Genomic DNA, 26773 nt, shown 5'->3' with positions numbered 1-26773 from the left:
CTATACTATTTCAGATACCATAATAAGCACCATGTACTCACGGCATGCTCTGCACAGTAGATGTGGCCCCTGTTCTCATGAATCATATAAAGGAATAAGATTGACACTTAATAGGAAAAAAACAAAACCTATCTTTTTACTACATGGGATAAATACTAGAGAAAAGGATACTCTGAGAGAACATATGGGTGGGTAGGTGGGGTAATTTAAGATTAGGTGTTTGGGGAAGTTCTTCTTTGATAAGACAGCAGTATACTGAGCTCTGAAAGATGAGAAAGGGTGGGGGGAGGGTGAGATCACTCAAGAAAGATGAAGAATCATGTGAAAACTGAGACAAAGAACTGAGCATGTTCAAGGAAAAGAAATGTGTGGCTGAGCAGTTAGTAGGGGCAAGAAATAAGTTAGGCAATGAAGGCAGCAGTTAGTCATGCAGCATTAAAGTAGATTGTTCTAGGAAGGTTGGATTTTATTCTAAGTGCAGTGGGATGCTATTAAACAGTTTTAAATTGAGATGTGGCATTGTTCTGTTTATATTCAAGACAGTTATCTCACTAAAATAACGCAATGGTGTTGGGGCAATCAGCCTACCAATTGAGGAATTAAGGAATAAAATTAGGAGACTTTTAATGACCATGTGAGTGATGATGGAGGCTTAAGTGGTAGATATACAGAGACATGGATGGATTAAAAATGCTTTTTTGAAGGTTGAATGAGAATGATGTAGAGACTGATTGAAAAGTGTGGTCTGAGAGTGAGAAAGAGAAGACAGTTAAGAATGATGCTGAGCTTTTGGTGTTGAAAGCCTGGAACCAAGCCCTCAAGGTTTGTAAGACTGAGAGAAAAGGAGAGGTTGAAAGAGAGAATAAGGAGAAACAGCTGGAGATGCAGGGAGAACCAAGGGTATGATATCATTCATTCCAAGAAAAATTTGTTTTAATGATAAGGAAATTATCAACAAGGTTAAGTGCAACTGAGAAATGGAGTAGGATAAAGACTGAAAAAGGTACCCTTTGGCATATTTGGGAAATTTCTCTAAATTTATTGGTTTCAGAGGAATGGGTTAAAGAATGAATGGGAAATGTTTAAATGGAGACAGTGTATGTAGATAAAAATTTAAAGAAATTTGCCAAGAAAGATCAGAAAAGCAGGGGAGTATAGAAAACTTCTGTTTTTAAAGATGGGATACAGTTATACTAGTTAAATGTTGGTAGAGAAATCACAAGAAATGTTTGATAGTATTAGAAAAGTTCTTTACTTGTTTTATGTTATTTTCAGGTAAATATTATATATAGCATTTACCTTATTCTGTTGAAGAAATTAAAGTTTAGAGAACTAGTAAGATTATGTGACTGCTAATAATCAGCACAGAATCTCCTTTAGTTTTTCTGAACCTACACTCTAATTCTTTCTCATACAAAATTACATTTTCTTCTCAACTAGTCACTAGCACTGGAGAATGATCAAGAAAAGGGATGAGATGGAAGTGGGGAATGCTGTGTGCTTGGTCTATAGTCATTGTGTAATTGCGAATATTGATTTACAAGAGGTAGTGCTTCTTTTTTTTTTTTTTAACCAGGCAGTATATAATTTTTCTATTTTGTGAGCTTGTAGTGGTCAAAAACCCTTTACCAGGCATTCGGAAAAAGCAATTCACAAACTTCACTTTTACCAATAGATTCATTTTTATGTCTCAGTAATTTTTCAAGCTAGCAACAGAAGTGAGACATGGGAATATTTTAGTACCCCACAAGTCCCCTATAGACTTCCATTCACACTATTTCACTGACAGTGTAGGACCTTGTCAGGTTTTTCTAGAATGGAGTACAAATTCAACAGTGGTAATGTAGTTCTGGCAGTGCAACTGCATGTTAGGCATTGATGATGTGATCTATAATTATTAGATAAGAGAAGTTTGCAAACAAAACCAATGTGAGAATATGCCATTGTTAGAAATTTAAAACAAACAAATCTTGCATGTACTGTCAGCTTGATTTGATTTAAATTTTTTCTGATATTCTGCTATGTTTAGCACTCCTTGAGAAAGTATACTGATTTTACAAATGTAAATTCATTAGGTAATGGAGTTTTAAAAAACATGTAGAATGGTTTTATTTGTTCCTACAGAAATGTCTCAGTAGTCCTACACCTAAGTAAGCAATTTCTAAAAGTACATTAAGAGTAGGCATATTTAGGAGGGCCTTCCTGGTGGCGCAGGGGGTTAAGACACAACCTATGAAGCTCACCGCAGCCAACACAGCACAAGTTCAATCCCCGGCCAGGGAGGTGACCCATATGGTGCTGTGAACCTCTGTTGACTTGCCCACTGCTCCCCTAGGCAGTGTATTTCAGTCGATCTGCCTGTTCTGTTCCCTACTGTCTCTGGTGAGTCCTCTCACCCCCCAAAACTCTGGCTTGTACCCTAGTTCTTGTATGTATAAATAAATCTTTAAAAATATATATTAAAAAAATAAGAGTAGGCATAATTAAAATTAAAATAAAAATGGCATGTAATCAATGTTATAACTGATTTTTCAACTATTGCTTTATCTATTCAAATAGTTTTCTTTCCTAAAGTCAACATCTTTTTTATTCTAGTGGCCAAAAAATGTTGTACCTCAAAAAATTTGGTCTTAGTTCCCATTTTACTGGATTCCTTCTTGGAAATTTATAACTTAACAGTAATTTATAAATTAGTAGTAAACAAAGACAATCATTAAATTATTTATACCTTTTCATCATTGGTTCTTTCCTAATAGAATTAAAATGTAAACATTACTTCTTTTCTTTCAACATAATGCTTTTTCAGTGCTTTGCTACTCTGTTTTAACTGACAATCTTCAACTAGTTATTAACCAAAATAATATCTAGCTCTCTAATGTATCAACAGCTCCCTTCTAATTTAGTTGATCTGTCACTGTTTTAGTCTCCTTGTTTCTATTTCTCAAGGTTGAGGAATAAAGACACCTCCTCTGAAGTACATGGGCCAGGCTTCAAGTGGGTTTTACCCAATCCTTATGTGACATTGCTGTGATCAGGCAGATTTTAATATGCTTTTGTTGATATCCATGAATCCCTTCAAGGTCACCTTACTCTAGTAATGCATACACTTAACAGATACTTAATTTTAGAGCTTATGGTTTCTAGTTTAAATGCCTCTGCTCTCAAGCTTTATTAAGACTGAAGTTTCTCATAATTTTATTATTTGATGATGGTGTCACTGTAGGTACACTCTGTGCTACTTTCAAACAAGGTTTTTCTCCAACCTCTTTGTCTCTCTCTCTTTTTTTTTAGAATGTGTCTCTTCCCGCATACCTACTATTCATAACCATGAAATTCTAGCGTTACTAACTAGAACTAGGTGGTTTTTAATTTTTATTTTGTACAATTTTTTTTTCTGAGGTTTAAAAAGAAAATTTATAGATGTTCTTTGTTTGGTGTCTATCATCTATTAGTGTTGTATCAGTCAAGATTTTGGGTTACAAGCCACAGAAACAAACTAAATGAAAATGACAGCCCTTGGAACCACTGGGAAGGCTGGAGAACAAAGCCTACAAAAAAGACAGCTGGAACTAAGGGAGACTCAGAAGTCAACAAACCTAGCCAAAGTCATGCTGAAGGAGTGGATTGTTTGGTCGCTACCAGGAGAATAGATGCCAATGGGCCTCAGTATCGCTATCACAGAAAATAATCTTGCCACTACCCCTTTGTCTTTATATTAATCCTGTAGGATTAAGAGTCCTAGGATGAAGCATCCACTTGTTTGAGGCCAGGGACAGGTCCATGGTTTAACTGCCAGGAGAAGCAGAGAGGGAGTATTTGGTATATAATCCCTTTCATTTCAATAGTGGAAGGCAGAATTACTGCATTCCTCAAAGATTCTGTGATGAGTTGTTGCTTCCATATAAAAGTAAAGTTTAAATGCTGGAAAAACAAAGTAAGAAAAAAAAAGGGGGGTAACTATCCACTACAATTATTTAAGGTACAATTTAATAGAAAGAAGCACTACTTTAAAGCACTAACTTAAACCTTTAAACCTACTTTAAACCTTTCTTTTACGTAGAAAACTCAATACCTGAATCTAGCTGGCATTTCCTAGGCCAATCTTATAAGTTAGAAACATTCTTTTCCAGAGTCACTGAGGCCCAGAGTTCTATCCTTTGCCTCATTGGAGAAAACACTGACGGTGGTTAATCCATGAATTAGCCTCCTCTTATTAATCAGTTTGTGATTTCATTCAGGTTATCACTCTTCTATATATTCATATACTTCACAGAGTTGGCACCTGCCTTGTGCAATTCCCAAGCAGTACTCCCTAAACCTTCATTAATAGGTTTCAGCTAGAGCTTGTGATATAATAACTGAGAAATGTGGGGGAGTTTGATATATATTTAAGGGGAAGCTTTGCTGACTCTTAAAAAATCATTCTTAGGAAGAAATTCTTTCCCTTTCTCTCTGCAGTGTCATATCTGAATGCGATCCTGGCAGTTGCTGCAGCCATCTAGCCCCAAATCTAAGGTGAAACCAAAACATAAGTAAAATGGGGCCAAAAGAGGTGGAGAAAAAGAGTTGCAGCTCTGTCCTACCTTCTTATAATAGGAAAGAATGAATCTCATCATTTAAAAAGAATCATTCTAGGGCCTTCCCTGGTGGCGCAGCTGTTGAGCGCTGGGTTGCAAAGCTGCCCGCAGCCTCTGCAGCGCCAGTTCGATCCCCGGCTGCTCCCCGGCCACCGGAGAAGGGTCCCACATGGCGCGCAGACCTCTCCTGCCGCCCGCTGCTCCCCTCAGCAACGTACTTTGGTCCTTCTGTCTGCTCTGCTCCCCGTTCTGGCTCTGGTGAATTCTCTCACCCTCCCGCGCTTCTGACTGTACCCAGTGCGTGTATAAACAAAAACAAACAAACAAATAAATAAATAAAACATGCCTCTATTAAAAAAAATTTAAAAAAATATAAAAAGAATCATTCTAGGTTATATATTTTTGTTATTTGCATTTCAACACATATAAACCAGTCCACATAGCTTTGGTTTTTATTGAGCTGTTGCTCCTTGTCCTATGAATAAAAGCAATTCTACAGTTAGTCCCCTGTTGTGAGATGCTGAAGGACTCATTAAAAGGAGAGCAAGTATTCCATAATTATTTCCATGTATACCATAAAAGATGTGCTGAGGAAGTGCTTTACTTCCTCAGCTTACCTTTAACTTGTCCCTTTGTCTTTATGTAATCCCATTGGCTTTTACACATGGAGTGTTATTATCCATGTCCCTTGTTAGCAAAGGAAGTTAAACAAAAATGGTCTCCTATCGGGCCTCCCCTGGTGGCACAAAGGGCTAAGCACAGCACTATGAAGCTATCCACAGCCTCTGCAGCATGAGTTCAATCCCCAGCTGGCCTGGGAGCTACCCACATAGTGCATAAGACCTCTCCTGTCTTGCCTGCTGCTCCCTTAGCAGTGTATTTCAGTAGATATGCTTGTTCTGTCCCTCACTCTGTCTCTGGTGAATCCTCTTAACTCCCCACATCTCTGGCCTGTACTCAAGTTCTTGTATGCATAAATAAATAAATCTTGAAAAAATGGTGTCAAATCCAATAGTTCACCATCTCTTGATTACATATCCAGTTACAAATATTAATATAAGCCTTATATCTGACAAATATGCACCAAAAAATAAATTATATCCTATATTAATGTTTAAATGTGACATTTTGCGGGGACATAATAGAAGTCTCTATTTCATATTTCAGTTATTAGTAGAAAGGCATATTGCATAAAGGCAGGTAGAAATCAGACAAATATTGCAATCATCTATTGTGTTCCAGCCTGGCCTCCATGGATTTAGTCAAACAGTGCTAAATAGGAATAATAGGATTCCCACTGTCTCGAATTTATAGACTATTTGAGTAGTCAGAGTAATAAACAGGCAATAACAACACAATATGATAAATGCTCTTACATGGTGTGTGAAAATGCAAGAAGGCTATTTAACTCAGAATTAGGAAGGGGGTGGGAATGGGCAAGAAATGATTCCTTGAGTCTTAAAGATTGAATTGAACTTAAGTAGGCAAATAAGAAAAGAATATTTAGAGAACTGCATGTGCAGAGAACCAGAAAATGGGAAAAATGTGTCTTCAGGATGCTGAAAGTGGCTAAATTGAAGCAGGAATAATAAGGTCACAGATAGCATTGGAGGGGTACAGAGGGACCAGACTGTGAGGATCATTTTTAGGTTACACCAGGGTATTTGGACTGTTTTCTGAATGTAGCAGGGATTTATGTTTATATTTGATGAAAAGTATTCTGAATGCATGGTAGAGATCAAATTTGAAAGGAAGAGTAGAAGCAGTGATAGATGAGCTGCTGTAGATTGTCAAAGAGGTGAAAGGAAGGACCTGAATGTGGTAGAAAGGAAGAGAAGGCAGCAAGGATGATTCCTCCTTGAGGTGGGTGCAGGTGCCATCACAGAAGGGCTGTTCAAAGGAGCTGATTTGCAGGAGGACAGTGAGTGCAGCTGAGCCTGACTTGGGTCACTGATTGTGTGCACAGGTTTTAGAGTTTAGACATGAGTTTTAGTGATCTGATTAATGGGGCTGATAATATCTAACTTATAATGTCATGAGGACTGAATGAGATAAACCATAAAGCAATTAACACAGTGCTAAAAGGAGACATATATTGTTTTCATGTATGGTAAATTATTGTTAATGATGTTTTTCCTTCTGCTACTTTATTTCCTAACCTGTACTCTGAAATGATTAAAAAGAATATAGCATGTACTGAATATTTACTGTTTAGAAGGTACTCTCTAACACTGTGCAGATATTAAATCATTTATTCAGAAAAAGTCCATATAACAAGTGCTTTTATTATTTCCATTTTATAAATGTAAAGACTGGCATAAAGAGGTTATGTCACTTGGCCAAAGATTGTTCAGCTAGGGAGTGTTGAAGCATGGATTTGAATAAAGACATCGGACTCCTATTCCTGCATTTTATGTTTCAGAATATACCTTTGCTTAATATGCTTTTAATCAATCCATATTGTTGGTTAGATCACTTAAGAATTATTGGTCATCATTATTCATTCTTTTAAATACTACTACTATTTCTGAAATAGTATAGAAAACTCACATATCTTTTTCCAATTAATATTAGAAGATTCTTCTACTTCCTATCATAATGTCAAATCTACAGCTGATTGACTTTCATACATATAAATATAAACAAATTCCTGTTTAAGATTCATAACCAGTTATTTCCATATTCATTGACTTGTAAGTTTGAAAGAAACTCAAAATCTTCCTATTTTATTGCATACCAAATGTTGAATTTATCCTATCAAGTGGTTATTGTACCAAGACTTCTACAGCGTAGGTTACAGAAACATTCCCTCACAAATCACATCTCAGTGTTTGCAGCTATTACCAGTAACACTTTTCTATCAGTTTCTCCAGCACCTTAAAAACTACCTAGCTAATGCAAAATGCACTGTACTTTTTGTGAGATGCATGAATGATTATCAAAAACCCATATTCACTATTTTTAGTTTACTTTGTAGTTCAGCAAAGACAACCCAAAACTTCCTTAATTAAAAGTATGAGTATTTTATTCAAAAGGAAATAACCAAGGAAAACATAGGGAGATTTGGGGGAAAAAAGAATTGGAACTATTGGGAGTCTAAAAAGACTTCTATCTGCCCTGATTACAGAGGTAGGCAAGTTGGAGCTACTTCTTAACTGTGGATAATTGCCATTTCTGTCTTCTTGAAATATAAATTTAAACATTATTTTGAATTGGGAAAAAGCCAAAACCTTGGGCTGATGATCAGCATCAGGCTAAGGTAAACTCACCATTGAACAGAATTTTTATAATCCATCTGTGAAGAGAAACCTGTAGTTTACACAATGGGCCTTGCCAACTACGCACAGTGTTCCATTGTTTCCTATTGGATAATCCTGGCAGCACTATCTATAAAGAGAATCCAATACTAGGTAGTTTTCATTTAAATATTCTACATTATAACATGACTAATATAAAATTCAAATTTCCATTTCATAATACTCATTCCCAGATTTTATATATTTAAGTGCTACAAACGTATCAAAGATCATTTTGGCACTTCAACACAAATAGTTTTTTTATTTATCCTGGTGTCTGGATTCTAATTGAAAATGCCTCACCTGGCATGTTCAAAGATAAAATTGGTGCTCGGATTGGTTATGCAGGGTTGTGTTATTTCAGCTAAGTTATTCGTAGCATCTTCTGGTGATGAAGAATTTGTGATCGCTTAATGCTGGGCAGTGCGTGTCTAGGAATATGATTAGGAGTTGCCACCTGCTGTGCTGTGAGTCACCCACAAAGTGGGCCACAGGTGCTAAAATTTGCATTTCACAAAATTTGCTTCATCAACTTAATCCCTAAAATTTTCTATTCTACATAAAATACTAAAAAAAAGTCAGCAAATTTTTCTTCTGGTTTCCTTCATGTGGTGTAAATATTTTTTTTTTCTACTACCCCTATGTATTAGAGATGATAGAATTTCAGATGGAAGGAACCCTTTGATATATAATGTAAAATACTATTTCCTATTTATTTTTCCACTTTAGATTCAGAAAAAATAATGTCAGTATTCATATGTAAATTACACATTATCAGAAACATCAATCATGTTTCTTGGAAGGTAGCAAGGCATGAATTAGAGAGAACATGTGTAAGTTTAACTACTACTATCAAAAATGTGATGGGAAGTCCTAAGTCTGGAAATATTAAATGAACTTAGGCCTGACTTTTAAATTAAATTTTAGTATGTGTTTCAAACTCATGAAAAGAGGTGCACATCAGTTTTACATTAGGTGGCCTATCCTTTGCAGTGGGAATAGGGAACAGGCCAAGTTCTAGAGAGTTAGCAATCTTTTGGCCTCTTTTATATCAGCCTATCAGTCAGGGATTTTTTTCCTATGAAACAAAATATTTTTCATACTTCAACATAAAGCTTGGTAGGAAATTTTCCCCTGCAGAGATGGCTTCTTCAAAATTGGCTGAGGTTGACTTGCTAAATTAGAAGAAGATCTTTGAACCCTAGAAATTGTAAAAAGTGGTTATGGCTATGAAAATCATTTTTGAGAGATTAGAATTGTTTGATGACTTAATTAAGAAATATGCTACAGCTAAATCTCTTTGGAACATTTTAAAATGAGATCTTTCATCTTTTTGCATGTCTTTTCTCTTTGTATTGATGTGATTCCAACAAATGGAAATGGTTAATTGAATTGAGAAATAAGTATGTTTACTGGTAATTGCTTACTGTTTGAATTGTAATTACAATTTTATATTCTTTGTAGGATTATTTAACCATTCATAAGTATGGCAATGCAGCCAGAAATGATCTCTGGAATACACTATCAGAGGTAAAGTAATAGGAAGTTCAAATGCTGAAATCTTTTCCTACTATTTGAATTGAATTTCTAGAACATCTATAGCTTTTATTGACACTGACAGTTTAATTTTACTATTTTCAGTTCCCTTTCCCTTATATTGCTTTTTAATTATATTTTTGAAGAAAATGGGGTTTAAAATTATTTAAACTGCAAGTGGTAATAAAAGATACCTTGCCTACTTTCAAACACGACAATGCTTCTGAAATATAATTTAACATAGTATCTGATATTCATGATTACTTTTTTTATATAAGTGAGTAAAAAATACTTAAATACAATACTAGACATACTGGAGATACTTAATGATGCTGCAGGTAGGTACTTGCTTTAATAATAAAGTATGGGGCTTCCCCTCGTGGCGCAGGCAGTTGAGCGTAGCACTGTAAAGCTCTCTGCAGCCTCTGCAGCGCCAGTTCGATCCCAGCCAACAGGTGGGGATCCCACATGGCGCAGCAGACCTCTCCTGCCTCGCCCGCTGCTCTCCTCAGCCCCGTATTTCGTCAGTCTGCCTGTTCTGTTCCCTGCTCTGTCTCTGGTGAGTCCTCACCCTCCCGCGCATCTTGCCTGTACCCTGGTTCTTGTACAAATAAATAAATCTTTAAAAAAATAACAAAGTATGTACTATCTTCCATTAGATAAAATTTTAATGTTTATAAAGCTTTCATTTATATATACATACACACACATACACATATATGAAGCTTAACTTAAGGCAAGAAGATTAATTTTACTAACACATTGTATTAGCTCCACTGATTGTAAATCTTTTCATATTTAGGTAAATCATAAAGGTTAAAAATGAAAATGGTTTAGTGTTAATTATGTTTGTAATTCATGTTTATAAAACTAATTTATACAATTTTGGTTATAAAGGTTTTAAGAAGGAATGGAAAATATGTAAATATACAAGAAGTAATGGATCAGTGGACACTCCAGATGGGTTATCCTGTTATCACCATCTTGGGAAATACAACAGCGGAAAATAGAATCAAAATTACCCAACAACATTTTATTTATGACATCAGTGCTAAAACGAAAGCACTTGTACTTCAAAATAACAGGTATAGCAATTTTACTTATGTGAAAAATATTGATTTTACTTTTGTTTCACTTTGCATTTTTAACATTTAAAAAAGCATCGATCATACAATTCTGGAATGTAGTAAATGAAAAATAGTTTGTATTTTTTTCTTCAGTTTAATTCCTTATTCAATCCCACTTCCAGACACTTTAATTGCTAAGGTGATAGCACACCAGTTATTTTGTTTTGGAACACAGAATTTAAATGATCGTGATGATTTAAAGAATCAATTATGTGATTTTTTTTTACTTTTTCCTTTTAAGTGTTTGCTGAATTAAATTCAAGAAAATTAAGATACATTGAAATGAATTAAATGGAATTACCCAAATTGAAATTTATAAAACAAATGAGAATAGAAACTAACAATCCAGAAAGACTAATTAAAATGGACCAAAAAAAAATTCCACAACTAAATAGTGTGTGAACCAAGGAACTCAAATTAGAAACATTTTTAGATGGTCTAAGTATCAGTTTTAGTTAGTATCAAAATATGTTCACTTCCCCTGTTTTTAGTGTTTAAAGCCGTTAAATAGACAACATACTTTGAATTTTTATGTGTTGTAGTTTTAACTTTTTGGAAACACTTATTTAATTACTGATCATTCCATGTGTAGCATTCTTTTCTATTTCATGTTTTTTACTGTTTTGCATGTTATTATTACAGGCTGAGTTAAAGAAAGATAGAAATTCAATCAGTATAGTTTTTTATAAGGTGTCCTGATAAGAGGTTGGGAAGGGAAAATAGGCAGGAATGAAAGTTAAAATTAATAAACAAAATGAGGTGTTTGAATTAGGTTGGTCATGATGTTTCTGGTTAACTTGTAAAATTGGGAGTCTGATTTTATCATCCACCAGTGTCTAGGAAATCTGAGCACACTTTAAGTTTACTTTGTTATCTCTAAAAGGAATGGAAATCATTCCCAAGTAAACTTTCTCCAAGACTGGCTATAGGTAGAAGTCATTGAGAAAATCATGAATGCCTTTTGGTGAATAAATATGAGATCCAATTTAGGATGACATTGTTTTAAATCTCTCTCTATATATACATGTATGTGTGTATACACACATATACACACAAAATGATATAGTACAAAATTATATGTATACAGAACTTACTGCATGTATGCAAATATACAATGACATATACACATACATGTATATACACACAGGTGTGTTGGCTTTAACAACTGCCCTTTGTGATCCTGCTGTGTGAATCTGTGGAGTACAGTATTACCCTGCCACACTGACAGGGTTTTGCTCTCACTGCTTTCTCACTCAGCCTGGATTCCTCCCAAATGCTACCTCTAATAGTCCACCGTCTGACCCCAGGTGATACATGCATAGGCATCAACCCTGGCCTTGCCAGGAAGTACATAAAAACTATTTGACTGTGGTAAGGCTAGAGAGATTCAAGCCCTGCCTTTGAGAATGATCAGTCTGACACAAGCATCACGGATGCATGCAAACACAAAGGACACACAGATGACAGAACAAATTTTGAACAGTACTCTGTCAGCCTCTAACATGTATCAGATGTGTCAGCCATAAATCTGACTCTTCAAAGGAAGAATTTCTCCCAGATCTTATATTTAACATCTAACGATCCTTGCTTTTACTGAAGTTATATAATCATATGGATCATGTTGAACCCTGAGAACTTGGCATATAAAATATCAAGAGTAAGATGGATCATGGCTTTCGTAGTCTAAAAAAATATTTATTTTGAAATAATATGACGTGCAGTTGAAAATTTAGTATTTAATTTAATATTAGGGATCATTTAATTCACTATATGGTCAAACCTTCAATAGCAATTTTGTCTGTTCTTTGTATATATATATATATATATATATATAGTCTTCTTAGCTCTTCACTATTCAATAGACAGGTGAAATTAATGCATGTCTTTTCCAGAAATTTCTTAAATTGTGGATATTTTTCTAAGCCCCTGTAATTAACTCTTTGTCTCTACTTTTTGCTGGGGAAACAAGAACATCACTAAAAAATACCTAGAGCATTTTTAACATGCCAGTAATTTTATTTTTCATATGCATTAACCATATTGCATTATAGAAAGGAAATATTCTTACATTGATAATTGTATGAACTTAGCTGATATGCAAAAATGAGTGAATCAGTTTGCTATAATTTTGGTATTTGGAAAGTTGTGAATTTGTGTATTTTTTTTTATAAAGACAATGAATTGCAAAATTAAGCCAGGTCTCCTCATATTCTCATAGAACTTCTCAGAGTCCTCTATTACAAGGAATTATATTTATCTCCATAGTCATATTTTCCTTCTCTTATTAACTCAATGACAACAACCACTGAGCAGGATACTCACAACATCTACATTAATGGTTGGTCCATTTTTTGCAAAAGATTTCTCACTCAAACTAACATATGCACCTATTCTTTTCCATGCATATATCATCATTGGAATAAACATTATTGTGTTATTAAAAATGTTAACTAATAATGAAAAACGTTAATAGCCTCAGGGACTATTACAGAAAAGTTATCTGAGGAGTCTTTTGAAATACCATTTTTGGGTTTTGATTTTGGAATTTTTTTGTTTCAAATGAGATGACTAAAACTCAAGTCAGCCCTAAGTGACTGGGACAGTCTAATTTGATAAGTTCTTTTTCAGTCTCTTTTTAAACAGAAGTCACAGCAATCTTAGATTTCCTTACAGGAGACCAGCTAGAGCTCCTCACTAAGAGGCATTTTGTGTCTTCCAGCCCTTTAATTTATAATCATAAAACAACACAATTATCACGTTTTAACTTTAAAAATTTGTGAATAGTTAAAATATGTGTTACCTAGGTCAGTTTGAAAAACAATTTATACTGACTTTATACACAATTCAGAAATGAATACAAATTTCAATTGCGCTTGCTAATTTGTCATTTTTTATCTTTGTGCAAAAGCATTTTTAGGAAAACTACAGAATTTTATTTTAAAAATTTTACAAAATGATCAAATGTTTGTATTCAAATATCTTTTTAGTGGAAATTTAGTGGAAATTAGTGGAAATTTTAGTGGAAATTTTTTACATATGAATGGCTATGCAATACAATATCAGCCATTTAGAATTTTTTCTGTATATGCAAAATTGGCTATAAACACAATGCAGTTGTTGACTTGAATCTCTTTTATTTCATGGGCATTTGCTAAAACTTAGATCTCAAAGCTTACCAACTGTTATCATAATTTAATTATTTAGAAGACAATTTTAATACATGTAAAATTGTGTTTGTTTACATCAAGGACAAATAGAATTTCACAAACATTTATGACCATGCTACAAAAAAAAAACCCGCCAAATTCATCCTTGAGCACTTTTAACTATTCTCAATTTTAGATATGTCTAGCCCTTTAACTGATAGTTCTTTGACTTCAAAATTTAGTTGACCCAGCTCAGTGTGGAACATCTGTAGTAAAAAGCCAAGTTCATAAAGTTAATCTCTCTTACTTGTAGACTGATGTGTTCTCTTTTATTTATCTTCAATCTAATTCCAGTCAATTCATTTCAAGGGTAATTTATGTAATGCCTTCTCTTTCCAGTCTTTTGCAACATCTTAAGTACTCAAAAATGAGCTTACAGTTTGAGATTAAGATCCAGAGTCAGACATTGCTGTCTCTTCACTAATTATTCCAATTAATAGAAAAAGAGTCATCATTTTTATGAAATGATTGTAATAGAAATATATCAAGTTCCTCTGTCTTTCTCAGTAAATCCATCATTAAATTTGTATGGCATATTCTAACATTGTATAAAGTATTGGGGTTCTTTGTTAAAGAAGTTACTTGGGTTGTGTTCAATCACTTTTAACTTAAAAAATCTGTGTTTATCTACTGAAAGTTGTTTATTTCCTCATCAATTATGTGTAGTCTATTGCAGTATAAAACATGTCACCATACATGTTCCCTTAAAAATTATCATTCTTCATTTACTCTAATAGTTGTTAAACTCACAGTTTCCCTTTCTACATTTTAAAAAATATATGATATTTTTCACATGCTGGACTTTGTTAGTTACCCCTGTTGCTTACAGATTAAGTATCAGTGCTATCACCACTAAGTCCTGAGTTCAATCCCCAGCCAGGGAGCTAATCTACATATGGTGCAGCAGACCTCTCCTGCCTCACCTGCTGCTCCCCTCAGCAGTGTACTTCCATCAATATGCCTGTTCTGTTCCCCACTCTGTCTCTGGTGAATCCTCTCACCCCCACACCTCTGGCCGGCACCCCAGTTCTTATATACATAAATAAATCTTAAAAAATTAATTCTTAAAGATATTATATTCACTTCCTATATTGGAGGTAGAAGTTGATATAAAATTATGATTTTTTTTCAAGCTTCCATTTGGACATTTTACTATTGCTGAATTTTGTTTATTGTGAATGGATCAAATTCTACATGATAGATTTAGAGATACTCTCCCTTCCCATACCCCAAAAAAGCAGAGTCATCCTTTTAAGTTGTATAACACCAGACATGTTCCCTTAAAAATTATCATTCTTCATTTACTCTAATAGTAGTTAAACTCACAGTTTCCCTTTCTACATTTTAAAAAATATATGATTTTTTTGTTACATGCTGGACGTTGTTGGTTACCCCTGTTGCTAATGGTGCAATAAGTCAAAATAACCTGGCTTTATTTTGGGGAAAGAAAATTTAGTCATAAGATTTATTGTTAAGATCCACCAGCTTACCTCTGGCTACTCATTTGAGATTAAATTGCTATTATTGCAAGTACACGTATAGTCCCGGATTTTCTATAAAAATTCAAAATCTAAAAGGTGCTTTTCTTTAATTAATCATGACTTAGCTCTATACATTGGTGAATACTTTCACACATCAGTTTGGAAATTCCATTTCAGAAAATGGAGCATTAAGTGTGTCACACAGTGTTCCCTGTACAGTTGTTTATTTAAGGGGGGTCTGATTAGTTTAACTTTTTGTTTCTGCTTTGCTAAGTAGTTTTACCTGTGTTGCATTATCTTTTCTGTATTATGCTAATAGGGTTTACTTTAGGATAGTTACACAAATAATTAAAGAGTATGTTGGTATGTACATACCTGAGACTCCTGAAATGTGTATTAATCTAATATAGATACAAGAAGAGAGGAGTTTTTAGACTTTAATCAATATATGGTGTCGCTCAGATTTATAGATTTTGATAATTTTTATTCCCAACACAAAATACAAATCTGTTTTATTTTTTAAGATACATAGTTTTTTTTTTTTTTTTTGTATTTCCTCTTTTGTATTGAAATTAAAACTCTTGGAAGCCAAGTCTACTTCATGGCATTGAAAGAGTCAATTTATCTTCTTGACTTACTTCTTACTGTTAGGATAGGGGAATTTTTTCAGTTCCCCCAAAGAGAAAGAAGAATAAAAATCACAGAGAAAGTGCATAGGAAATGTCATTTGTTTGATATGACCATTTTTATCTTTAAAGCTTCTATTTTATTTTGCAGTTACCTGTGGCAGATTCCATTAACTATTGTGGTAGGAAATAGAAGCCATGTGTCTTCAGAAGCAATTATTTGGGTGTCTAACAAATCAGGTAAAATATATATTTGCCCCTGAGGAACTATTTGGTTTTAGGTAATTGTTCAGTAACTTAACCTCTGGTTTCAATTGTTTTAAAAATGTGAGTAAAGGAGATTTAAAAATGGAATATAGAGAAATGATAACTGCTACAAAATTAACTGTAACATAACAGTTTTTACATAGTTTTAGCCAGTCTATATAATTATTAAAAATGAATTATTTCTTTGCTAGTAAAGAGAAAATTTAAAAACAAGTAGTTGTACTAATTTTAATTGTTGTAAACTATCATTTTATAATTACAAATATAATTAAAATATAATCACAATTCCCAACAGAACAGTTTTCCAAATATTGAAATACAGGCCACATTTTCCTTGCATTTTCCTGTTATCTTTGCTTTACTACACTGACTTACTAAAGAATGCCTGATGCAGTATTCTCTATAGAATTAGATAATTACAGGGGCAGAAGGGGGGGGGCTGATAAGTCTTCAAACCCTCCCATAGGTAAGGTCAAACCTCAAGAATCAGAGAAAGATGAGACTCTATTCTATTTCTAACTATCTTCAAATAAGATAGTGACCTATTTCAATTCACTGTCAGAAAGCTATTTTTTGAATTCAATCTAAATCCTTCATGCTAGAATGTGAAGTAGATCTTTTATTTCTGTTTTCCATTGAATGAAGAAATTGTCAATTATCATCTTTTATGTAACATTGCATTTAGATTTAGATGGTCACATATGCCCACTTTCATTTTTCTCACTTTCTTATGTTAATTGATGTAACCTTGCAATTTCATTAGTTTCATTTAAAGTCATCACTTTTTTAAAAATAAGGTGACTATAAAATAAGGTGACTATAAATAAATAATAAATCCCCCCCCCAGCAGTCCTGTTATTATAAGGAAAATATAAAGGCTCAAAACACATACACACACACATAGAGGGAAAAATTCTCACAGTAGACTCTAATCTGAACCAGACATAAATATTTGTATTTCCAGTTGAATTTTTATTCAGATTTTCACCTTACTGTATTTTGAACACCTAATCAAATATCATGAAAATGCTTTCATTTATATACACTGTATATAAAACATGTAGTGTAGAGAAAAAGTGACATTTTTTATTTAAGTTTCTCCTTTTTAAAAATTTGTTTATTATAATCTATTCATCTTTTGGAGTTAGTATGTATACAATAATTCTGTATTCACACTGTCTTTAAACGTCTTACTTTCATGAAGTTATTTTGTTTATTTATATAATTTGTTATGAAACCAAGAGTGAAAGCAGTGAGTTGTTCAGGTACTGGTCCAACTATTAGACTGAAATCATTCCTGCTTAGGATTACTAGGAACATGAAACTTAACAGTTTCAGAAATAAAAACTTAACAGTTTCAGAAATAAAAACATTTCTCTTGGGAAGGTAGAGAAGATTTGGGAAAATTAAGAGAGGAAGCTGATCAAGGAAAGAAACTGAACAAACATCAGGAACAGTCCCCAGATGTACTTTTAGGAAGTGAAGGAATTCAGAACAATTGTCATTTCCTGGGATATATATTTCTTCTAACTTCCTAGTTATTTCCATACTGTTATTTCTGTACCTTCTTATTCCACAGAATATCCAAAAAGTCACCAATTTACTTAACCAATAGCCACAGGTTGTTGTATTTGAGAAGTTGTTTCCATTTATACAGTCTTATATTATGAACCAGGAATAAATTGAAACATATTTCAAAATACTTGTTTGCCTAAAATATCCCCTACCTTAACACAGATGGTTTTATACACAACTTCGTGGTTTGTGACATGCGTGAGTACAGGAGATACTATTTACATATACTGTGATATTTATGCCATATATACTCCCTTCCCCAAAAGTTGTGCAGTTAGTAACTGACAGAGTACAATGTGTTATTTTCCATTAAATGATAGCAGTGTCTTCTAAACATTGTCCCAGTTGAAATGTCAAGATTTGGGGGTAATACCCATATCAAGTAAATGTTTTTTGAAAATGTTATAAATACATAAATTTGAAAGACGTTTCCAAGAGGGACCTAAGAGATAGTCAACATTTCTGTTTTGGCTGTTCAGTCATTGTAACTTATTTAGTTTTGTCTTGAAGTCCTTTCATTCATTCATTCATTCATTCATTCATTCATTCATCATTCATTTATTTATACAAGCACTGGGTACAGTCAGAAGCGCGGGAGGGTGAGAGAATTCACCAGAGCCAGAGCAGGGAGCAGAGCAGGCAGAAGGACCGAAGTACACTGCTGAGGGGAGCAGCGGGCAGCAGGAGAGGTCTGCGCGCCATGTGGGACCCTCCTCCGGTGGCTGGGTAGCAGCCGGGAATCGAACCCGCGCTGCAGAGGCTGCAGGCAGCTTCCAGCGCTCAACCGCTGCGCCACAGGGGAGGCCCTTGAAGTCCTTCTTTCTGATGATGAATAAAAAGGTCATACCACACAAAAGTTACGAAAAGAAAGATTATTATCTCCTTTTATATGTTCTCTTTTTTAAAATGTTGACAAATAATCATTGATAAAGATGTTTCTCTATAAACACACACAGAAAATAATCTGTTCAATTCTCATCAACATGTAAAATAATAATTTTAATTTCAAATGAAATTTAATAATTTACATTATCAGTAATATAGATTTGACATCACAAGACACTGAAGCAAAGTCATTGGTGAATAATAAACAGTATTAATTTTATATTAATCATCACATACTCTTGACACCTCAGTTTTTAAAACCTTTAAATGAATATCTAATTCACTCCAAAATATGGCACTGCCAAAAATAAATACAGTCTTAGGTTACTGAAATGTAAGTAAAATTATTATTTTTACTACAAAAATACTGAGGCTGCAGGCACTGAGAGTATAATAGTTGCATGTTGACTGACTATTCAATCAATATGCAAAGGAAGGGAATAAATTTAATACCAAATGTTAGGAAAGAAAATATTCAAAATAAAAGAGAAATTGATCCTTAAAATTAGAAGTAAGCATTAACAGTCATAGCACAATGCTATAGTGCTTTTCTCAAATATTGGTTCATATGAAACACCCAGGTCTTTAAATTATTTTTATTTTCATTATAGAATTGAGGAAATTAAAGCTTGAGAAATAACTAGTCCAAAATGTCTTAAGAATTTGGTTTTCTAATCTAAATTGATTCCCTCTACCCCTGAATTGACACCCCCTTCCTGGCACCATAAACACTCTCTGTAGGTAGCTATAGGATCATGTACACAGCCCTTTAGAGAGTCTACAGAGTTTATCCTACTTGATTCTCATAAAAGTCCATTGAGAAACCCAGTGTGTTATCATACAGAGTTTGTTTCACATTGTACCTTTGTTACTCTGGTTAACTTACTGTTTGTTTTAAATTCTATTGTTCTATAACAATTTTGATTTGGAAACCCTAGTTTCCTTTCTCTTTTTATTTAAAAAAAAAGTAAAGCGTATTAAAACATAAAATCTTATAAAATGCCAATTAATTTGTGCCTTCATGGAGTCTAAGTCTTGCCCCATTTTGATACATTCAAAATATGATTTTTAATTGTTATTGCTAACACTTGAAATATAACTTCCATACTTTTTATTATGGTACTCATTACATACTGTACCTCATTAGGATATTGGAAAAGATCTCTTTAAAATTCATTGCTTGCCATTAGTTAATTTGAAGAAACTTTTAGAGATATAATTAACTAGAATGAAAAAGATATTTAAAAATCTATTATAAACCCTTTCAGGGAATCATTTCTCCAAAGATCTCATTTATAACAAAGACATAAAAATATTCAGGAACAGTAATAACCTTCAGGTTTTAGTTATCAACTTAATAATAGCATACTTAAAAACAAGAGATTGCTGTTTTTCTTCTTTTCACATGACTTGGAAGGTGTAGGGGTTATTTTCTTGTAATTTGTTTCTGTTCTACCTATTAGTTGTTGAATAAGTTTAAAAACTAGTTCCAAGTGTATTACATGAGGATGGATTATGCCAGTTATCTAAAATGTAACTTTAAAAAGTACATTTATTGGGCCTCCCTGGTGGCGCTGGGTTAAGACACAACCTATGAAGCTGTCCACAGCCTCTGCAGCAGGGGTTTGATTCCCCAGCCGGCCAGGGAGCAACCCACATGGCCCAACAGACCTCTCCTGACTCGTTTGCTGCTCCCCAAAAGAGTGTATTTCAATCAACTCACCTGTTCTGCTCTTATTCTGTCTCTGGTGAATTCTCTCACCCCACCCCCACCTCTGGCCTGTGCCCCAGCTCTTGTATGCATAAATAAATCTTTTAAAAAAGTACATTTATTATAGAAATCATGGTCATTTTAAAATTGTAAAATTTTGAGCCATGTGTTTGTGTATTAATCTTGAAGTTTTAACATTATAATTTTTTAAAAATTATTAAAATTAAGTGAAAGTGATCAAAATTGCTCTTAACCCAAGTGAATCTAGTCAGTTTAAATATATTTCATCATCCAAATCTTAGTATACTTGAAGATCGAATTACTTGAGGAAATAGTATCCTCAATAATTCAATTTTAATTTTTCTTCACTAAATTCAGACATGATTTATTAAAAATCTGAGTTATTTTAGTTTTTTTAAATGTCATATTTTCTTGTTAATAGCTTTTTATTACTATGCCTGTGAAATGGGCTGACATTCTAAAGTTCCATAGATATTATGTGTCTAAATATTGAATTTTTGAGAAATATGCAAATATAAAATATTAATAATGTGAAAAATCATTATTTCATAATTTTAGAACAATTTTTCCTAAGTACCATAGATTAAGCTTGGTAGAATCTCAAACTTATAATAACTGTCCTTTTCCCATTGAATCATAGAATAGTAAGTATATAAATGACATTATTTGACTCAGGATATTGATAAGGTAATTGAAAGCCAAAAATAATCAATGACCTAAGTTCAGACATTTACTTTTAGGAGAACTGGAACAAAATCCAACTTTTTGCTCCTATTATACTTTTTGTTCCAAGGTGATTTTCCCCCTTTTTAAATCAACATAATAATTTGAGAATTAAATCTGATAATACAGTAAAAGTGTTATATCATCTTGTACCAATAGAGTATCACATAATAAAAATGACACGAGTCAGGAGACTTGAGAAAGAACATTTCCAGCTTCCTTGGACAATTTTATTAACCTGGATAAGACTCAATTCTTTTTATGTTCCAAAAGATACTATTTATAAAGGTGGCAGGTAGTTGAAGCGCCATTTGAAACAATAATAATTAGATTTTTATGTTCAGTATGCATTTATATTTTTTTACTATACATTTTTGAAAATTGGTAATAGGTAATTTGTATTGAAATAGCCCACCCCATTCCACACCTGAGCAATTAATGGTTATTAATGTTCACTCACTTGGGTTTGTTGTACAACCTCTTCCTATGTGGGTTCTACTTGAGAGAGAGTACTCTGTAAATATGGTGTTCAAAAATAAAAAACATTTTGTGGTCTTATGTGTGACAAACCTTTATAATAGCATGAGGAACGAGAGGTTGTGCCTCTTATTCTAAACTGACACAAATGGTTTGTGTGATACATTTACTGATTTTGAATCACTGGAAATAATACAGAGCAGTGTGGGGTTTTTATGCTCCTGGATGTGTGTGTGTGTGTGTGTGTATGTGTATAAGTATACATTTAATTATGCAGCTTCTATGAAGCATGAGTCCTAAAGACATCAATAACAAAATCATTAGACTTGTGAACTCTAGTTCTGTGATGTCAGTAAAGATTGAAATTGAAAGTTGGAAGGAGTTATTTATCTTTACCATTTTCAAAGGAATTAAATATGTGTCATACCATTGCTTTTACTAGCTTCTTTTAATTGAATTAGCTCATGAACATAATCAAGTTACACTTTCCAAAGTGATTCCAATAAGCAAAATTTATTAACTTTGTTCTAATTATACGTAGAAATATTAGAGTCTTAAACAAATGAGGTTCCTTTTCTTAGCATTATTGATGATACTGGAAAGTCTTTTATTTTATTAGTACTTCCAAGAAAGCACAAGAAGGACCTCCCCTGGTGGCGCAGTGGTTGAGCGCTGGGTTGGGAAGCTGCCAGCAGCCTCTGCAGTGCCGGTTCAATCCCGGGCCACTGGCAAGGGTCCCACATGGCGTGCAGACCTCTCCTGCCACCCGCTGCTCCCCTCAGCAGTGTACTTCAGTCCTTCTGCCTGTTCTGTTCCCTGGTCTGGCTCTGGTGAATTCTCTCACCCTCCCGCGCTTCTGACTGTACCCAGTGCTTGTATGAATAAATAAATAAATCTTTTTTTTTTAAAGAAAGAACAAGAAAAAGAAACAAGAAACAAAAATGACTTTCAAATAAATGAGACCTATTGTTTTAATCACTTTCTTGCTGAATAAAATAAATAGAATATGTGCCCAAAATCTTTTCTCTTATTCTAGCCACATAACCACATACAATCTAATTAGAAGCCACATGAATACAGTAGTTGATTTCTTGGTTACATTTAACTTGAGAGAGAAAATTAGATAATGGAGTTTTATCGAGAACAAAATGTTAATTATAAGAAACAATTTATTGAGGTAATAATGGATAACCAGCTAAAGGTTTTCTATGAATTTTAGATATAGTGATTTAATCAATTAAAGAGTAGATCTTAATTAAGTATTTAGAATGGCATTCTCTTTTAATCATTGTACTGTAATATCTTGTATCAGAAACATACATCATGCTCTTTTAACCCTTAAAATTTAAAATCTATATCTGCCCCCTTCCCCAAAATGCTTTTTTCAGAACACCACAGAATAACTTCTTTGGACAAAGGAAGCTGGTTGTTGGGAAACATCAATCAAACTGGTTACTTTAGAGTCAACTATGATTTAAGGAATTGGAGATTATTAATTGACCAGTTAATCCGGAACCATGAGGTAAACTGGACTCACTTATCAAAGAACTGTCTTGATATTTGAATACTTGCCATTTTAACCCTAAGTGCTTTAATTTTTTTTCTGGTTGACCACGTAGGTTCTCACTGTCAGTAACAGAGCTGGTCTGATCGATGATGCCTTCAGCCTAGCCAGGTATGTTTCTGTGAATCTCCACCACAAAACTCGTACAGATTTTCTTCATTTAAATAGGACATATGTTTTTAATAATCAATCTTTTTTAAAACCATTTTTATCTCTCATTCTTTATGTTTGAATGTGAATTATAATCTGTGTCCTAACGTCTTGATCAATAGTAGCCATGGGGTATTTCTGACTCTGGAGAAGCTTGATCAATTTTCGTTGCAAGTTCAATTTAACACACTGGAGATTAATAACCTCTTCCCAATTTCATTTATTCACTCTTAAAAAGTGACCATTGTGTCATATTTAATTTTTGATGGAAAATACCTTCAAGACTCGGCAAGTTTATCATGCTGACATATACTAGTATATCTTTTTTTAATGTTTAATTTATGTGATTTATTATGAAAAGCTTATGCTGCAGGACAACAACAAAGATTGCATAAGGTAAAGCTGTCCAGGACAAAAATGTATATCAATCTTGTAGCCAAAGTCTTTAGTTGTACTACTTATAGTAATATTTGTATTATCCTCATAATTAGAATTATAAAGTTAAATTCAGTTATTCCTTTGAAAAGTCATTAAATGAAAGGCTGTTGATCATAAATCTGTTTTTCAGTGTTGTGACTAAATAGCAAAATAGACCCAGTCCTTTAAATATTTGTAATGTTTCATTTCTAAGTACAGTTTTAAATAATCTGGTTAATCTCTTGCTTGTAATGATTCACCACATTTTCTCCTCTGATATGGGGTGAAACTAATTATGTCTGTATTGATACAAATAGACAACTTGTCTTAGTAATAAGCATTGTTTCTTATATAGGGTCTGGAACTGCTTTTACAATTTGTGTATTCAATTGAATTTCAACTGTCTTCCACTTATTAAAAATGATGTTACACCTTCTAGCATTCTAATCATCAAAACTTACTAGCTTAAATAAAGAATACTTGCTAATTATTGTTAGGATAATGAAGAGTAGGATCAGGTTACACAGGTTGGTTTTTGTAAAAAGAAGTTATATACAGGGATAAAGTAAAGAAGGAATTTCAGATGATTCTGTATTTAAAGAAGTCTCACTTTGTCCTCATGTTGTTATTAAAGGGGTCAAGAACTGTCCTTAAATTTTCTCTTAATGAGTAATGTAGTAACACGGCCTCATTCTGATCTGGCATGTAGAGTTTCAGGTACAACATTGCCAACTCAAATGAATGGGAAATGTAAAGACAATACATTAGGAAGAAGATTCCTAACAGAATTTTAATGAGAGCTAGGGTTCACGTCTAGCAAAAAATAAATGTGGATTCTTCCATCACACGGTGCCATGTTATTGGGCAAAATCTTAGAAGAAATAGAGGAAGATGTGTGGAGATAGTGATATGGGGAATAGTCAATAAGATGTAACTTTTGCTTTTAACAGTAAGATATAAAGACTTTGAATAAATTGTTTAAGTGTGTCATGAAGATTATTTTGACATAGAAGCTTAGAAAGTGCAGAAAGCCAGTAAAAGAATATGTGTGATGTAATATTGCACTGAGAGAAACAGAAAAGAAAGAGATGCTGAGTTCCACAGGGAAAAGCTAGGAAGCTAGAAGGGACTAATATCAGCAATTAAGAATAACAAACTCTTATAGGTTCTGTTAGACACTGTTCTCTTTTACATGTAATAATTTGTTTCATTCTCACAACTGGCATGTGAAATATGTCGACATGTATTATTATTATTATTATTATTATTATTATTATTTGTATTTTATGGGTAAGGAAATGGAAGCCTAGAGAGGTCAAGTAACTTGCCTAAAGTCACAGAGATAGTAATTGACAGGATTGGGCTTCACCATGTGGTCTGGATGCAGAGTCCAGGCTGTTAAATATATGTTTATGTAACTGTACACACATACACATACATGCATACTTATATCTATATACAGCAAAATAAATATATTTTAATAAATGAGTCAGTAAATACAGAAAGACTGAAGGGATTTGAAATAGTAGTTTGTGTGAATCCTTGTAAGTTTGAAATGATGAGAAAGTAAATAAAAAATAATGTCCTAAAGACAGAGGACAGATGGCAATTGAAAGAAAGGGATCTTTTGATCATCTGTGTTGAATGACAGAAGTTACTTTTAAATTAAATATTTAGGATGACTGTTTTTTTTCCCCCAAATTAAATTCCTATCTACTAGACAGAGCATTGCTTTCAATTATAATTTTGGAAGTGTTAAAAGTTTGAAGTAAACAATTTCATTGTCATTTATACAAATTTACCAAGAACATATGCAAATCTCATTGACTATATTTTGAAATTTGTTTTAATAATCATGAGATAATTTCCCTGTTAGTATGCAAGTGAAGGAATACAAAATGAGATTTATTCAGACAAATGCTTTGCATTGTAATTAAGGGTTATTCATATTTCATTGTATTCCAGTGAATATTTCCTAGTTTTGCTAACAATCTACATCAACCTTCTTTCAGCTTCCTGAACATATTATGCTCTTGTTAGGTTCTTTAAAGAAAACAAGTAGAAGAGTAGTAAATATTTACTAAAATGTATATTTCAGGTGCTACTGAAACTTTTGTGAATGGTCTTGTTCAATTTTGTAATAAACCTATGGAGTGGGTATAATTATAGTTATTTTATATTTGAGACATGGGGGTTAAGAGGAGTTAAGTCCCTTAGTTAAGAGCACACAGCTTTTAAGTGAGAGATGGGGATTGGGTCAACCACAAACATGTTCATAGCAGAGTTCATGACCTCAAGGCAGAGTGACTGCCCATTACATGCAAGTCTTTCCCATCTTTCTTTTCTGGTGATAATTATGATATTCACTTAAAAAATATTTTAATTACACTCCTTGTCCTCCCCAGCAAGGATTAGGTTACATCTTGTGGACCTGTGTTATAGCAGTTTGTCTTGTAACTCAACCATTTACTTTCCTGGTACGCAATGATTCTTGGATAATCTTTAAGACAAGGCTTTTGTCACATTCTTGTATTGCTACCTCCTATCTTAATTTCTGGTACAGGATTTTGCCAATATTTATTTGTTACATGAATTGATAATGATTTGTTATTCAAACTATAAATTTCATGACCCTATTTATGCAGATAAATACACATATCCTGGTTGTTATTTTTACAGTTATTTTAAGACATATATGTACCAAATGAATGAACTCTAATTGTACACGAATATACCAAAAGAGAAATAAAATGTGCAAAATTCCCTTACTCCCTTCCATTCCTTGCCATTATGTTTACTCTTCACAAAAGTAAAATTATTATTAGTACTTGGTGGTATATTTGACCTAGATACATTTTTGTTAATTTACAATTTAATTTTTTTTGAATGAACAGCAATTCATTCTGATATCTAAGTCATTTATTAAAATAAATCAGAGGAGCTTTTTCCTTTCAGACTTTCTGATTTTTCACTGTTATAACCAAGACTTTAGGGGGTATCCTTCAACAGTCTTTCATTGTGTATGTATGTGTTCTTATAGGGTTGATTCCTATAATTGGAATTTTTGGTTCAAAAGGAATGAAATTTTTGAAAATATTACAAATTGTCTTCCAAAGTTTTCCCCAGTATAAGCT

General features: G+C 33.3%; 1 protein-coding gene across 1 annotated transcript in view; it reads left to right on the top strand.

Annotated features, from left to right (window-relative positions):
• The window catches only part of TRHDE (thyrotropin releasing hormone degrading enzyme), a 371478-nt gene that overhangs the window by 288949 nt on the left and 55756 nt on the right, over positions 1–26773 (top strand). The window contains 5 exon segments of the mRNA XM_037513975.2: positions 9338–9403; positions 10307–10494; positions 16001–16089; positions 22897–23030; positions 23128–23183. Coding sequence (XP_037369872.2) covers positions 9338–9403; positions 10307–10494; positions 16001–16089; positions 22897–23030; positions 23128–23183 — 533 coding nt within the window.

This window comes from Talpa occidentalis, unplaced genomic scaffold, assembly GCF_014898055.3.
Source record: "Talpa occidentalis isolate TD23 unplaced genomic scaffold, MPIMG_talOcc4v2.1 talOcc4.16, whole genome shotgun sequence".
In the NCBI taxonomy this organism is placed as follows: domain Eukaryota; kingdom Metazoa; phylum Chordata; class Mammalia; order Eulipotyphla; family Talpidae; genus Talpa; species Talpa occidentalis.
Note: the sequence above shows the minus strand (reverse complement) of the source record. Positions and strands in the feature narration are given on the sequence as shown.